This window comes from Cygnus olor, chromosome 6 (genome assembly GCF_009769625.2).
Source record: "Cygnus olor isolate bCygOlo1 chromosome 6, bCygOlo1.pri.v2, whole genome shotgun sequence".
NCBI classification, from domain to species: domain Eukaryota; kingdom Metazoa; phylum Chordata; class Aves; order Anseriformes; family Anatidae; genus Cygnus; species Cygnus olor.
The window spans coordinates 38922374-38937412 of NC_049174.1; the positions used below are offsets into that span (position 1 = coordinate 38922374).

Here is a 15039-nt window from a genome sequence, read left to right on the forward strand (position 1 = left end):
AATTGTCATCGAATATGTAAGACAGGTTTTTATGCCTCCTATATAAATATCAAATTTCAGGAAATCAAGACACATGTAAATATATGGTATTTGCATGCATATTGTATATGCATAGATTCAGTATTTATAAATACAGGGGATGCGCATATAAATTTGTATTATGTATAAAATGTTTAAATATGCATGTGCGTGCATGTATTTCATACCATTAATAAGTAAACATGAAAATGTTATAAAACGGCTGATGTTTATTCTTACATCCTTTGCAGGAAAGGTTTCAAGTGAAGAACCCTCCGCACACGTACATCCAGAAGTTGAAGGGCTATCTGGACCCGGCAGTGACCAGGAAGGTGAGGAGCGTCCTGTTTCCTCTCGTCCTCTCGTCCTCGTTCCTCCACGAGGATGGTCCTGGGGTCCCAGTTCCTTCCTGCCTTTGTGTAAAAGGCTCTGCGAAAGTAGCTGAGAAAAGTCTTGGAGATGTAACGAAACGCAGAGACAAACAAAGAGAAACTGGAAAGACACTGCGGTTTCTGCAGCTTAGAAAGAGGAACAGATGTTGCAAAGAAAGGGACCATCTGACACATGAAACAAATTGTTTTAATAACTTTAGCTTCAATAAATAGTCTGACAAATTATCACTGAGCTACGCTCTAGGTCTGCCTTTCCATGTGGGCAGTGCTGGTGGCAGGTAAAGCCCGTGCCGGGTGGCGTGGGTCTCACCCGTGTCGGGGGGATGCTGCAGCTCTGAGTTGTTCTCGGCATTCACGTGAAGGGATTCAGTTCAGCTGGCACGCGTTCACCTCTTGCTTGCGGTCCCATCAGAGAGCCTCCCGCATACTTCTGCCTATTTTTTATCCAGAATTGTCTGCTAATGACTCACAAAAGACTCAGGCACTCCACCTGCCCTTTCAAAGATGCCTTTGTCAGTTGAGGTAGACACCTAGTCACAGGAGAGCTGCTGGAGCCAAACGCTGTCCTGTAGGCGCGGAGGGGCCCTCCTTGCACCGGCGGCGTTTGCTGGAGGTGGTGCTGTGGCTGTGCACACGAGCGGCTTTCCGCAGAGCGTGGCAGCTCTACCCGGCGCTCAGCAGGTCCCAGGCTGGGGAAACCAGGCCTCTGGGAAGCAACCGACCCTCTGGGGGAGCGAGATGTGTAGGGCTGGGCACAGCATCAAGGGAATGTGGGCGTCCCCGAGCGAGGCTTCTGCACCAGCAGGGAACTGTGCCTGGTTCTGACAGTTCTGCACCGCCCTCATGGGCTTAGAACTAGCTGCCAGGGATCTTAGAAGTGTAAATTTACATCCCATTCGGAGGACCGTCACTCAACCTTTGGTATTTAACCACTGTGGACATCAGCTCATATCCTGTGCTGATAGTTCTAATACCCTAAAAAAACCGGCACGGAGAGCGTAGCAGTTCCTGCCATTGACTGCTCCTCTTGTCCTCGACAGTCGCTGCTTTGTGCTGCCCTGCAATTAGCTGAGATGGGTGCCCCGCAGTAAAATACATATCCTGACACAGTGCTTCGAGCCAGGGCCGGCTCGAGGGGCGGCCGAGCCGCACCGCTGCTCCTGCAGACACAGGCAGCAAGCGCCCACCCCGCGCCGCCCGCGCCGAGCCCTCGTCTGCAGGGCTGCAGTGATGCCTTCTGACAGGGCTTCTCTTGTTGGGGGCTGCGGCGAGGAATAGGGAGCCATTTAGGAGGAAACCTTTAAAATTTGCCCGTAGCTGATTGTAGGTTTTTGTTGTTTGTTTTATTTATTTATTTTTTAAAATCTGAACGGGGGTCTTTGTGTTTTTCTCCTGCAGGGTTTTGAAATTCGTTCAGTGTGTTTGGCTTTGCTCTGTGGTTAGTCCCTGGGCACACATTGAAGCCTTTCTTATCCTAATACTACTATAAGAGTCCCATGACAAATGACAAAACCGAAGGAGCCTAAAAATAGCTCCACTGAGTTCCTCTCTTTTGTCGCATTATTCTGTATCACCAGCAGCCTTTCCTCAGCCTGGGCTGCGTGTCGGAAAGACTTACAAATGGGCTCCTGGACGGATGCTGGATATTGTGGGGAGAGCTCGGATTACCAGAGTTGCGCCTGTGATCGAGGCTGGGTCAGCGTTTTCGCTGATAATGCCCCGCGTGGCCAAGAGAAGGTGGCTCCCAGCGCTGCTGTGAGATGTGCGCTTGGGCTTCTAATTGGGACTGGGGACGGCTCTTCCCAGGAAAACGGCGACTTTTCAGCTGAGCTGAACTTTGGAACAGGAAAATTAAAAGTGTGGAAATTAGTCATTTTTAAAGAAATTGCAGTTTGGTGGCTTCTAGGGGGCCGTAAAGCACTGAGCCACTTTATTGCTGTCTGCCGTGGTGGCCTGGGAACAGGCTGCCTGTTTCTGTCGTGCCCCCCTGCCCCAGGCTCTCGTCTTTGCCTCCTGCTACATCAGTATTTTGCCTTCACTTCCCCAGATGTGGGGTTTTATTGCTTGCGGTTAGATTGTATCAGCTCTCTCCGGAGATGAGGCGTTGGGTTTTTGTACTCTGAGCTAATTAACCGAGGTCCAGAGAAACCGTTCGTCTGATCTCAACGAGCTATTTCAAAGGAGAAACTAATAGTGCCGTGTGTCCACCCGGACCTCGCAGTGAGACCCTTATTTCAGTCTGCCAGCGGGTTTCTGAGCTGGGAATTCAGTCTGAGCGCCAGCACGCCGCTGGTGCTAACTAGTGTGTGACAAAACCCTCGTGAAGAGGCAGCCGATCACCTTCCCGCAGGTCAGCAAGGCGAGGTGAATCCTGTGCTTTCCCCGTGCTCCCGGCAGTGAGCCAGCTCGCGGCGCTCCCTAGGAGCCAGGCAGGCCCAGATGTCGCTGCGGGCTCCTGGCGGTGCACGGAGAACAAGTACCCTCTCCCGCAGCGTGCAGGAAGGTCCCTGCGGTGGCCTCGCTGTGTCCTGGACGTTGACAAACCTTCCCAGACGCACCCAGCTCTGCCTGCCTGGACTTGGGTGTGCATTTACAGGTCTTCTGCCATTGCCAGAGCCTGCTCTGAGCCCTGGGGTGATGTGGAGCTCTTGCTGCATCACAGGGAGGTTTTGCCAGGCAGTCCTTTCTCCTCCTGCACTGGGATGACACGAAACATCGTCTTTTTTCTACTGCCCAGCATTTTACTTCTGCCATTTCATGGCCTCTTCCCAGCTTCTGACTTTGCAGATACAATTTTGCGTGCATGAAGCATTAAAGCACGCAGATAGTAGCACATGTGTAGTTCATTACTGACTTGCACCCACAAGTTTGGTAATTAGACAGAAATTACAGCAGTTTTTTGGTGTGGGTGTAAGGTCACAAAAGTGAGATTAAAACATATGGCTGAGAGTGACGTCCAAACACTGTAGTTCTCAGTGGAGAGGTTGTTACTAAAACAAAGCTTGTATTGTAAGGAAATATGTATTTATCTACAGGCTTTTCATTTTCTTAATCCTGGAAACTCAAAATATACACGGGAACAGAAGTTATTTTTCTGAGTTTGTTTCTGTTGACTGCCTGACTGTTGTTGTTGCATTCCTCAGGATTTAAGAGAGTCTCTCAGTTTGCCTGAATGTTTTATGTATTCAATCTGTGCTGTATGAGATGCTGGCATTTTTAATAGCATCACAGAAGTCTAAGTGTTGTTTTTGCCTTCTCACTCCATTACAGAAATTCAGAAGACGAGTCCAAGAGTCTACTCAAGTACTCCGAGAACTGGAAATTTCTTTGAGAACAAATCACATTGGGTAAGGGTTTTTGATGACCTCTGGTCTTACTAGATTTACATCTACTGATGGATGTCTTTCAGAAAACATCTCTGCATGCTAGGCAATGGTACCACTTATATTGATTGTTAAAGCCTGAAGGGCTCAGGTAAGGGATAGCTAGGCATCTCAGGAGAAAATTCAGCCTTAATCCTTTCATGATAGGGTTAATCCACATCTCTGTGAAGGCCGTCAAAAGATTGCTGCTCACCCTAAGTAAGTCAGGGCAAAAGTGAGAATAATTGGGTCTAGAATAGTAATAGCACTGCAGCTATAAAAATATGTATATTAAAACATGCTGGTTTATAGCGTTAACATGATACAGTTCACAAAGCCTGGCTGTAAGTAACGTTGCCAGTATTTTGCTTTCACAAAGTAGAAAATTCTTCTCAAATAGCACAAGTAAAAGCATCGCCAGGACTGCAGGTTTTTATTGAACAGGCCGTCTCAGTGCGCATTTCTGCCTGTTTCATCTGTCTGCTTGGGGCCTCAGCACAAGAAGCCTCAGTGTGTCGACCAAAAAGGCTTTGCGTAATTGTCGGACTGAAATTCATGGCAATAGGTCAACGCTTTTTAAAAAGGAGAAGGCAAAAATTACTGCTAAATGTGCAAATGTGCACCTGGGCTGTCAGGGCCGACCCTTGCTACTATTACTCTTCCACGTGTGCTGTCCGTATGCACCTGAAAGACTGCCAGAGGCCAGGGTGTGGAAAATAAACATGAGAAGTGCTGGAGGACAGACTAGAGGACAGACGTAGCCCCTGCCTGGGCATCATGGAGCACGGAGGAGGAGTTGGGCAGCCGAGCTCTGCGGGACATCCATGGCCCTTGGTGTTTATTAGGCCAAACGTCTAGCTTCTGGGCAGCGCAGGGTGTGCATTGGAGAGGGGGTTTTATGGTTTTGAGGTGCAGTGTTTTTCTTGTCCTAGCGCTGCAAAAAGGCTTTCAGTACATTTCAGTACATGTGTTTCAGTACATTTGTAAAGCCCTCTAAGTAAACAAAAGACTTCGTTTTTTTCAAAGTCCTCTTTTCCTGAGTGAGAAAGAAGAGGTTTTACTCAGCAGTCCTGTCTTCCTGCAATGGATGTGTCTTCAGTTTCTGTGAAAAGAATTCCAGTAACTGCACAAAACCGGTGAAATGCTCTGACGTCTCTTGATTTTTCCAACAGATGGGTCAGGGAGTTCTTGAATGAAGAAAACAAAGGCCTGGACGTTCTGGTGGAGTACTTGTCGTTCGCACAGTACGCAGTCACGTAAGTAAGGCTTGCCTCCTACTTGCTGGGCTTGCAGGGCTAAGCAAAACCCCTGGGAGAGGGAAACGCTGATGAGATGCTCAATGAGATGCTTGGCTTCTCCAGTAGCAGAGCTGCCAGGCTCGGTGCCAGAGCTTGGTCCGGTACTGTGTGCCTACTGCAGAGCAGGAGCAGAGAAAATCGTAATGCTAGTCCTAAACTATTGAATTATAGCATCCTATAGAGGAAAAAAACCCTTTAACCTTTGTGATTATTTATCTTTAGGGCTTTACTGATGTTTTTTAGCCTTGGTAGCCTCTGACTGTCTTAGGGTACAATGCAAAAACGATTCAAGGAATGTACTGAAACATGCAGGCTTCCTTAGAAATAGGTTTGTGATTAGTGTCCAGCCCCAAGGAGCGTAATGCTGCCTGCCATGTTCAAAGCACCATCCCCACATTAACCACTACTCACACAGCTCCTGGCAAGCAAGTTCTTGTGTGTCCATAGGCTTTCCATTCACTGTATTGTAGCAATAGATTTTTGTATAAAATTTTATGAAACTAAGTGGTGGGTTAAAGATACTATTGTAGTTGGGAACTCAAGCTGAGTAGAGTTGATGTTTTATTTTTAAAAAAGATGCCATCAGATGTATATATTGCCATTGCACAGAACAAGATTTTTGGTGGAGTTGCAGTTGAATCAATGAAGGAAAATTATATGTTTGAAAATGTTACTAACACTGGAAAAAACTGTGCACAGCAAAAAGATGTATTTGTATAAAGACTTTGTTCCTAAAATTATACAAATATACACAAGTTAGCCTGCTGGGTTTTTTCCCTCTCTAACGTGGTGAACATGAGTAATAACCTCAAAAACTGTAAGGGGAACAAGCAATTTTTGCTTGAAAGAGCAGTACAATGGGCAGCAAATCAGAAATCAAAGAAAATCTATAACAATTATGGTAATGTATTACATATGCTAGCAGATTAGTGAGGGCCAACAAGCCAGTGTAAATGCTCAGTCACATATTGATGGAGGAAACTGAATTAGTACTTGCACAACGTATTGATTTATTGCAATAAAATGGAGACAGCTTTAAGCATTCTCCCTCTTTCCTTCAAGGCAATGCTTTTCATCTGCAAAGTGGCCAATGTTGTATTTATTTTACATTGAAGTAGGATAATACATAGCTGTTTGATCCCTCTGAAACAGAGCGCTCGTGCGGTTAGCTTCGCCCTTTGTCAAGGTCCAGATTTGCAGCAATATGTATTTGAAGCTCGCTCTGAATTGCAGCTGAAGGGAAATTAGTTTGCGGTGCCTTCTTCCTTTCTTTTTGTAATCTTTTGGGACCTACTAAGTCTGCAGATGTTTAACAGGAAGGAAAACGCTATGTGCATCTTTGCTGTCTAACCCAGCTTCGGAATTTCTATTTCCTTTCAGTTTTGACTTCGAGAGTTTGGAGAACAATGTGGAAAACTCGATGGACAAGTCCAAACCTTGGAGCCGATCTATTGAAGACCTGCACAGAGGCAGCAATTTACCCTCGCCAGTTGGCAATAACATCTCCCGCTCTGGCAGGCACTCGACTTTACGGTAAGGCACTGAAGCAGGCAGTAGGTGACCTACAAGCAGCGAGTGCCCGAGTGAGAAGAGTCAGCATGGTTTTCCAATTAGACTGTTTTTCATCTTCCCTCGTTTCACAGTGTAGGCTCAACGTACATAGGAAACATGTCATTGTGCTGATGGTTTTGAGGTGGAAAGAAGTGCTAAGCTAATAACACGGGGCAGCATCTCACAGCAATTGAGGAAATGAAATGAATAAGACTGCCTCCGTTTCCAATGGCAGAATGATCTAAGGATGCGTGATATGTTTCCGTCAGGTACAATGTGACTTGCACAGAGGAAGCAATTACTCTTCTCCAAAGAGCATCTCGGGATTTCCGTGGATCCAGCCAGGCTGGAGCTCTGGTCTGGTGTCTCATCCAAAATGGTCTCTTCTAGCAGCACATCCCGTCCATTCTGCTCTGAACAAGATTTATTTTTTTAAAGGCCACTTCCATGCTTCAAACCTGATGTTAATTTGAGCACCACCCCAGGCTTTACTATGAAGTCTCTCTTTCCAAATAGTGGTTGTTCTTTTTAGTTTGTGGAAAAGGCAGGATCCCTTCCCAAGACTGAACGTCAGTCAGCTCTGTTACAGGACCTTGCATTCCCGCGATCCTTCACTATCACAAAACATACTGAAGAGCATCTTCAGGCTACCAGTACAGTTACTCAGGGGCACAGCTCGGAGTGCTGAAGGGGATTGACTCTATACACGTTTTGAGTCTTTTGGGCTTTTGTAGAGCTTTGTTACATGGTGTTGTGAGCATAAAGGAGTCCTACAGAGATGGAAGCAGTGAGGACCTGCAGATTTTTTCTGTGTCTTCCAGTCGAGGTTCAGTTCTGGTTTGTCACTCAATGCTAATGTTGGCTTTTTAGTTTCTGTTCAGTGGCTGCCATCCACCTACAGCCTGAGTGGTGGCGGATGTGAGATCTGGAATATATCAAAGACATCAGGGAGAAAGTAGAGAGTAGGAGGCAGACACACAGCTCTGGCAAAGAGATACAGGCTGTAGAGTGCAGCAAAATCAGTTGACTAGTTTTTTTTCTGATGTTGCAAAGGTGATTTCAATGTTTGTGGTGTGTTTGGTTTCTGCCTACTTCAACAGAGAATGCAGGGTCTTATGTTTGGAGGAGGGCGTCTGATCCTGCTCTCTGCCTTTGGGAGGCATGTTTGTGATCAGTTATTCCAGAAATGCGTAAGTCAGGTATACATTACATGTCTCTTAAATTTTTTTCTCTTCATTTCCTTCCATCCTTTTTCTTCTTTTTTTCATATCCCCCTCTCATCATTTTTATTTTCCGTTTCAATGCCTCCTTCCTCCTCACATCCACCTTTTCCCTCCCTCTTTCAAATGTTCTTCCCCGATTCTCTCCCCTGCATCCTTCCCTCCTCTGCCCTCACCCACCCTTCATGCACCATCAGATTGGTTTCTCTGCCCGAGCAACTTCAGTTCAAACGCCGCCAGAGCTGCTTTTCACCCTCCTGCCTCTGGAGCGGCTTCACTTTGTGCTCTGCTGATGAGGCTTCGAGCCGGAAAACCTCGTAAGTGCCAGGTGTGAGGGCGCACGCAGCACGGGCTGTGCCGCGCATGGGAACCGCTCCCATGCCCTATAATCTGAGAATCACACATCTTGGTAAGCGACCACCTGAGCCTCGCTGGGAGATTTCAGCCTCCAAAATGTGTGGTTATCGCATTATAACTTCAAAGTGTAGTTTGCTTCCGTAGAGTGGGATTTTCTAGAAAAGACTGAAATGCATTTTACTTTGACACAAGGCATTTGTTTTCTTTATCGTACTGCAAAAAGCATTATTAGTTTCATACCTAAGACACCAAGCCTTAATCATTATCCATGTTGATTAACCTTTTAAGTAGAAATATTGCTAGACCCTTGGTTTTCTCTTAGAGCTGAAGCACGTTTGTTGTGGGTGAAGGCTCCTGAGTTCGGTTACCTGTACTCCTGTCCCAGATGGGTGCAGCAATGTCACCTAGCACAGCGTGTGTCTGCCACGTGCTCCCCCACCAGACCAGGGCCCTTGGGCAGGAGCCCTGGGACAGGATCAGCATCTTTGATGTGTTCTGGAACGATTATTTTTTCTGTAGATGGGGACGGTGTGTGTTAAGAACAGTGAAAGGTAAAAGTAGATGGGAAGTTTTAAGACTTGTTTTTTTGATTAATTTTCGATTAATTAATAAATATTGGTCAACCGAAATGGAATCTTCTCCTGAGAACAAAGTAGGGTCTCCACAGGAGGATGAGCAGGACTGCATTAGTCGAAGTCAGTAAGTTACTGCCCCGTGCTGGGTGGGCAGCGTGCCTGAGGCGTGGAGACCCAGGTCACAGGTTCTTCTCTGCAGGAGCTCCTCTCCTGTCCTCGTTGACAGCCCATGTACGGGGAGAGAGGAGGAAAGGGGCCTCCCTCTGGGATGAAAAGGGAAGAGTCTGACAATCGCAACAGGGTAATGTAAAATTCGGGAACTAGACTCGTCCCTGCCATGCCAGTATGAAAGATGAGAATGTGCTTGGCCTGGATTCCCTTTTATTAAACAAGATCTGGGGAGATTTCTCCCAAACTAAGTTAACTGCAGGTCAAGAGCTGTGCCTTACCCTCATCTGTAATCTCATCTATAGTCTCGCATACGTACAGAAAGCCGAGTGGATCCCCACATGCAGGGAGACCGGCAGAGTCCTGGCGAGGCCGGGGCATGGGACGGGGCAGAGCGGGGCTGGTGGCATTGCGGTGGCGCGGGGGCTGTCGCTCACAAGACATCTGATTTCTCCCTTTCCTCTTTCCCCACCCTTTGCATCTTTGAGCGCTCTTGGTTTCACTTCTGTGTGCAACACCTCCCCCCCAATTAAATCCTGACATCTCTTTTGGACAGGCGAGGGGTTCCTGCCAGCTTTCACATGTGGTTTCCTCATTTTTGGTGCCTGGCTGGCAGCATCACGCTACTGGCTTGCCAGCCTGTCCTCAGGGGTCAGCCGCTGCCACCCTCAGGGCCCTGCAGCTGGTGTGCATTGTACGCATTAAATTGCAGTAGCAGGGCTAGGAGATAAGCACAGCGTAACCCTGGGAAGCGCTGCCAGGGCGATGCCCTCGCACGCTTGCAAACGACACAGCCCCATCGCAGCGAGCAGCTCCTCGCGCACGGCCAGGACTGGGTGCCCCTCTGCGAAGCCTTCCCGGCCGGCGCCGTGGGCACGGAGGCTTTCTGTGCTTCCCTTTGCGTGGCTGAGGCTCTCCGTTTGCACGCTGTAACTTTACTCGGCTTCCTGGAGCTCTTTTTAGCAGTGCTAGACCCTGCCAATTCCCCGCTCGGAGCTGTTTCCTTGGCAACTGAGATTTTTTTTAAAAAAGAGGCACAGGGATTTGGGAGGCAAACACCAAAACGAGGGTAGAAGGATAAAAACAGGGATGAATCTTTGGGGATTTTATTGCTGCTCTTTTTTTATTTTTTTTTTTCTAAGAAGAGCATTGCTTACACGTGAGAGTTAGACCCTCCTTTCAGATAAATATTCATAATGACTTCGTAGTGTCCCAGGCCATTAGAAATTCCCTTTCTTCTGAGTCTAATACTTCAGTTTTTTATGTGGATTGAACTCAGAAACTTATTTTTGTTTCCAGAATCTGCAGAGTTCATAGTGAGACAGCAATCCAGACAGACGTATCGTAATCCGTAGATGGGCTTTAAATGCATTCAAAAATTGGACTCCACTTTGGCACTGCTTCTCATGCTACAGCGATTTAATGTGGACTTTGCCATTTACACTTCCGCTCTTCAGGGAGCGGCTGACTTTGTCATCATGCATTTTGTCAGACGCTTGCTAATTGAGCTGAGCGTGTTTTCTGAGCAGTCAGCTGCCCGTCCTGCCATTTTCTGGTTTCTTGACCAAGAGACCTGAAGGTCTCAACGCTTGTTCCCGTGCTTGAAGTCAGGTAGGAGACGTGCGGCGTGGCCGTGCTGAGCACTCCCCAGCGTGCTTTTTTTATAGCCCTGAGCTGGCTGTGCAGCCTGCGAGAGGGGAAGAAGAGTTGGGGAAGACCAAACCAGACTGTTACAATTTCTTTTCTCCCCCTTTTCTTTTTTTAAGCAGCAAAGGTCTCTTCAGCATTATGGATTAATAATTTTCCCAGATTTTTTTGAGAAAAAGACAAAAACTAGAGGCCCAAAGCGATTTATTCTCTTTACACGTGCAGCTCAAAACCAGCTTCGTTGCCCTTGTTTGAAATGCCAGAAAAGAAACATTTCGGGCGCCGGGGCCACCCGCTCTGTCGCGCCCAGGCGGACGTTTTTGCCCTTGCATGGGCAGAGGAGCCGATTGCAGCTCCCTTGTTCCTTCCTCTGTGGAGGCTGCACGTTCCAGGTCCCCGTGGAGAAATGCAAAGTTGGTAGGAAATTTTCCCCCCCTTCAAAGTCCCTTTCTGCCACTGAAGCAATGTTTGTAATGCAAACACCACCTCCTCCAAGCCACCAAAATCCCAGTGGGAACCAGGAGTCCTGGTGCATGCAGAGCTGGGAGAGCTGCCGGGAGCCACCCGGGGCCTTCCTCTGCTCCCACCAGGAGGGAGCCAGCAGGACACATGAGGGCGGAATGCTCTTCAGCAGATAGTAAGATAAAAACGGTAAGAGAAAGCAGCCGTAACTTGGGTTTGCTATTAATGCTGCGCGTTGGAAGCCTGCACCTTTGGATCGGGCACATGTCCTCGTTCTGAGCGTGGAAGTCCTCCCTCGGAGCTGGTGGGAGTTTGCTTTATGTGCATGTTTACCATGGTGGAAAGGGCTTTTTCTTATGTTGAGTTCCCCAGCTCATTGCACAGGTGTTTTAATTAGCTATATGTGGGACTTTGGTATCTAAGGACTCTCTTACATGGTGCATTTTCATAAAAACGATGACCAAATTATTCCTGAACAGAAAGGTACTTCCCTGAGACTGAGGCAGGAAAGAGCCCTAAATTGTACGTTTCAGCACAGGGTTGGGTGGTGCTGGTTTCGCCACGTGGTCGCAGTGTCACGGCTTGGAAAGGCCGGATCACGAATACTTCCCCAGCTGCCAGCCCAAGAGCCCGGAGGTGGGGTAGCTCGCTCAGCACGGCTGCCGGCCCGTCCCGGCTGGCAGTAGGAAAGCATTACGAGCTGCAGGAGCCTGCACGTGGTCAGGTTTTCTGTTTCTTCCTTTTTTCAGGAGTAAGGTTTTATGGTTCTTCTTTGAAGGAGGGGCAAAGGAAATAAAAGAGGAGCCATCTGAATTTCATTACTAGTATAAATATACGCTCGGCGACACAATCTTTGACCTGCAGCAGACAGGAAATCAAAACCACCAGTTCACCCAGATGCTCGCATCAGCCTGATGGTTAGTAACAAGAAATGACATAAAAGCAAAAGAAGATCGTCCACCCTGGTTTGGCTCGTGTCGGGTAAAGGGAGGTGTCAGAGCTACCGCCAGGCTGTCCTGCCTTTAGGAAGCAAACGAACAGCATCAGGGGCTGGTGCAATTACCACTAATGCAGAGGAGGCATCTTGATCCTTACTTGCAGTGTGCAGTCGCTGTGAAAGAGTTTCTGTACAAAAAATCCTCATCGATTCTCGGCATTCACGTCTACGCAAAGAAATTTGCATCTGTTGAAGGGAACCTCTCTAAATCTAGGGCAGAATCCCATCTGTGCTGGGAATATTTTCTCTGCACTGCAGCTCTCAAGCGCGTACTCTGTACCGGTTTCTCAGCCTCGTCGCAGACCGCCGTGGGCAGAACCGAGAGCCGCAGGGTGCGCGCTCCGCACGTCGCCGATCTCGTCGCCGACAGGGGCTGTGCGAGGTCTTCATCCTTCACTAGTTTAAGGAGCCTCGCCCCCATTTGTTAGAGCTGACAAACCTCTACAGATGCGTAAAGGCATTCTGAAATCGGAGGAGTCGATGCACCAGACACCGAGAAAGCTTTTTTCTTCTCTCAGCGGCATGATACAGATCTAATTGCTCTGCTTATTAAAATTTAAATGGAAATAATGTATGCAGTCTTCAGTAGTTTAGAGCTGAGATAAGTCATTATAGGAAAGATCTGTGTATGACTAGAAGTGGCTTTTAAATCTTTTTATTGCAGTGTTTTTCATACTTAGTGAAATGCATATGGAGATGTTTTTCCATGCTCTCCCGCGAGCGCCGGCAGCGTTTTCACACCTCCCAGTTCTGACTTGGTATGGGCTCCACATTAAATGTGGTCTTGCTTTTCTTTTGTCGCAGGAAGGGATGCACTCCTTTTCCTGCTGTTCAGGGCAAACGTATGGCCTAGGTAAGCACAGAAAAAGCTGTGTATTTACGTCTGCCGTTTTCCAGGCAGGTCAGGGATTGCCACCTGAAGGTGGGTGCTTGGCTCTGCCCATCCCAGGCTCCTCAGAGGAAAGGTGTAATTTCACCTGCATTACTTCTGCACGTACTTTGGGTGTGTGGGTTGAAGGGAATACCCCAGCACTTCGGAGGGAAAAGAGGTGCCCTAGGTTTTTCCCCGTCGGTTCTGGGAAAGCGTTTTGTTGCCGGGGATGACCGGAGGCAAGGGCCGGGAGGTGTGAGAGCGCAGGAGCTGTCGGTGGGACTGGTGGCATGGCCGTGGAGCCCTGCAGCACACAGCTGGGGCTCCTCGCCCACCCGTGGTGCCACCACGAGCAGCAGACAAGGTGCCCAGGAACCCAGGGCGAGGTGCAGAGCCCGATAAACATCCTGCTGGCAGCTTGGAGAGAGCCGGGCGGCCCCGCAGTGCCTTCCCTGACAGAGGAGGGAATGAACAACGGGTTAAAACTGGAGCCGGTGGAGTTTTGCTTACCAAATGTGAAGCTGCCCACGTCTTGCCTGTGCTCGTCCTGTATTCTGGGCTTTCTGCCTCCCCTGCGCTCCCTGTCGGGGTCCGCTCCCCGAAACTCGCTCCGAGTGCGCCGAACGCTCCCCGTGGCTCGGCAGAACTGGGTCAGGTTTCCTGCAGGCCTGAGATCGTTCTGGAGTGCCCGTCGGCTGATTTATGCATTCATATATATGGAAAAAAAAAACCAAAAAGCCGTTTGACTGAATTCTGCTTTGAATTTTGGGGTTTCTTTCATCTCGGCGCTCCTGGGAAATGAAAGCAGAGCGCAGGCACTGCTGCAGCCCGGGCACAGCGGCTGTGCACCGCGCCGGAGCTCCTCTCCCGTAGTCTGTTCCTACTTGTTCATGTATTTATGAGTATTCTTTACTAACAATGAGGTTAATCGTTGATTTTAAAAGCCACGCCTCTTTTTAAACAAAACGAGTAGCGTGAATTAGACAAGCAGGTACACAGTAGAATGGGCAGTGCAGAGGGCAGTCTCCCAGATGCCCTCAAAATGTGGCAAGAAAAGAAGGTGAGAGGAAAGCAGCGGGGTGCTCCCTCTGAAGCCGTATCAGGTGCCTTCCAGGTGCTGGCTGGGGACAGTGCTTCGTGCAGGGTGCACCAACCACCCTGGGATGTGCCTCCTGGTAGTCTAGATTACCTCCAGCAGTCTAGATTTAATCACCCTAATACAAGGATGATTATCTGTCATCCCATCCCGGGTTTAGTGGTTGTCGATGGGTTTTTCCTTTGTGAATCAGTGTAAGAGCTTTTGGAGCAGTGGTGCTGATGAGCCCTGGTTCTCCGAGCGCTCTGCAGAGTGCCTTTAGAGCAAGCAGGTCTGCTTTCGTCCCGTCACCCGCTGACTGTGTTTGATGGCACGCAGTTCCCGTGTTACAGGAAATATCGAGGGCTCGTTCCCGTCACTCCCTCCCCGCCACTCGCCCTCGCCTGCGTTGATGCAGTTCTCCCTTGGCCCTTCCAGGCAGAAGAGCCCGGTCTCTCTCTGGAAGCTGTCCCCGTCGTAGCTCACTGCTCGCCCTGCTTCTGAGGGTGTTTGCAGCTGTGCTGTGAGTCACCGCTGGGTACCAATATGGGTTCGTCTAAACTGAGGCTCAGCACTTAGTCACGGCTCGGGATGCCACAGTCCTGAAGCTTTTCCCACTGCGTTATTTTCACATATCAAACACAAGAAGAGCCCTCCCATGAATTGTCCAGGCTGCAGAGGTGGCATTGGCAAGGGTGAGGCTAGCCGCAGTTGTCTGAGGTAGCCTTGCTTTTGCTAATGGCCGTGTTTACGCCAGCTGCCAAGTTTCATCTACAAATTTCATCTTCCTCCCCCAGTGGGGCTGCTCTTAGCATAACAGATGTCAGAATTCACAAACCTCTTAATTGCGTGTGCGTCATGGTGTTTTCCTTTCTGCCTTTCTTTCAGCAGATTTTTATGCTTTCTTCCTCGGCTTTCAGGCCTGAGTGCGATAGTTTGAAATGCAGAATGATCGCTGTGACCACTTGGGGGGTTTTGCCAGCCTCACAGCCTGCCAGCTGATGCCCTTCCTGCTCCGTGACCGCAGTGGCCGGGCTGTTTTGGTG

At 48.7% G+C, this 15039-nt stretch overlaps 1 protein-coding gene across 9 annotated transcripts in view; it reads left to right on the forward strand.

Moving 5' to 3' along the window:
• Positions 1–15039, forward strand: part of FMNL2 (formin like 2) — a 126239-nt gene that overhangs the window by 70252 nt on the left and 40948 nt on the right. For all 9 annotated transcript variants that reach the window (XM_040560741.1, XM_040560739.1, XM_040560738.1 and 6 more), the window contains exons 3-6: positions 270–350; positions 3681–3757; positions 4945–5028; positions 6451–6603. In XM_040560741.1, the coding sequence (XP_040416675.1) occupies positions 270–350; positions 3681–3757; positions 4945–5028; positions 6451–6603 (395 nt within the window). The remainder of the gene's footprint in view (positions 1–269; positions 351–3680; positions 3758–4944; positions 5029–6450; positions 6604–15039) is intronic.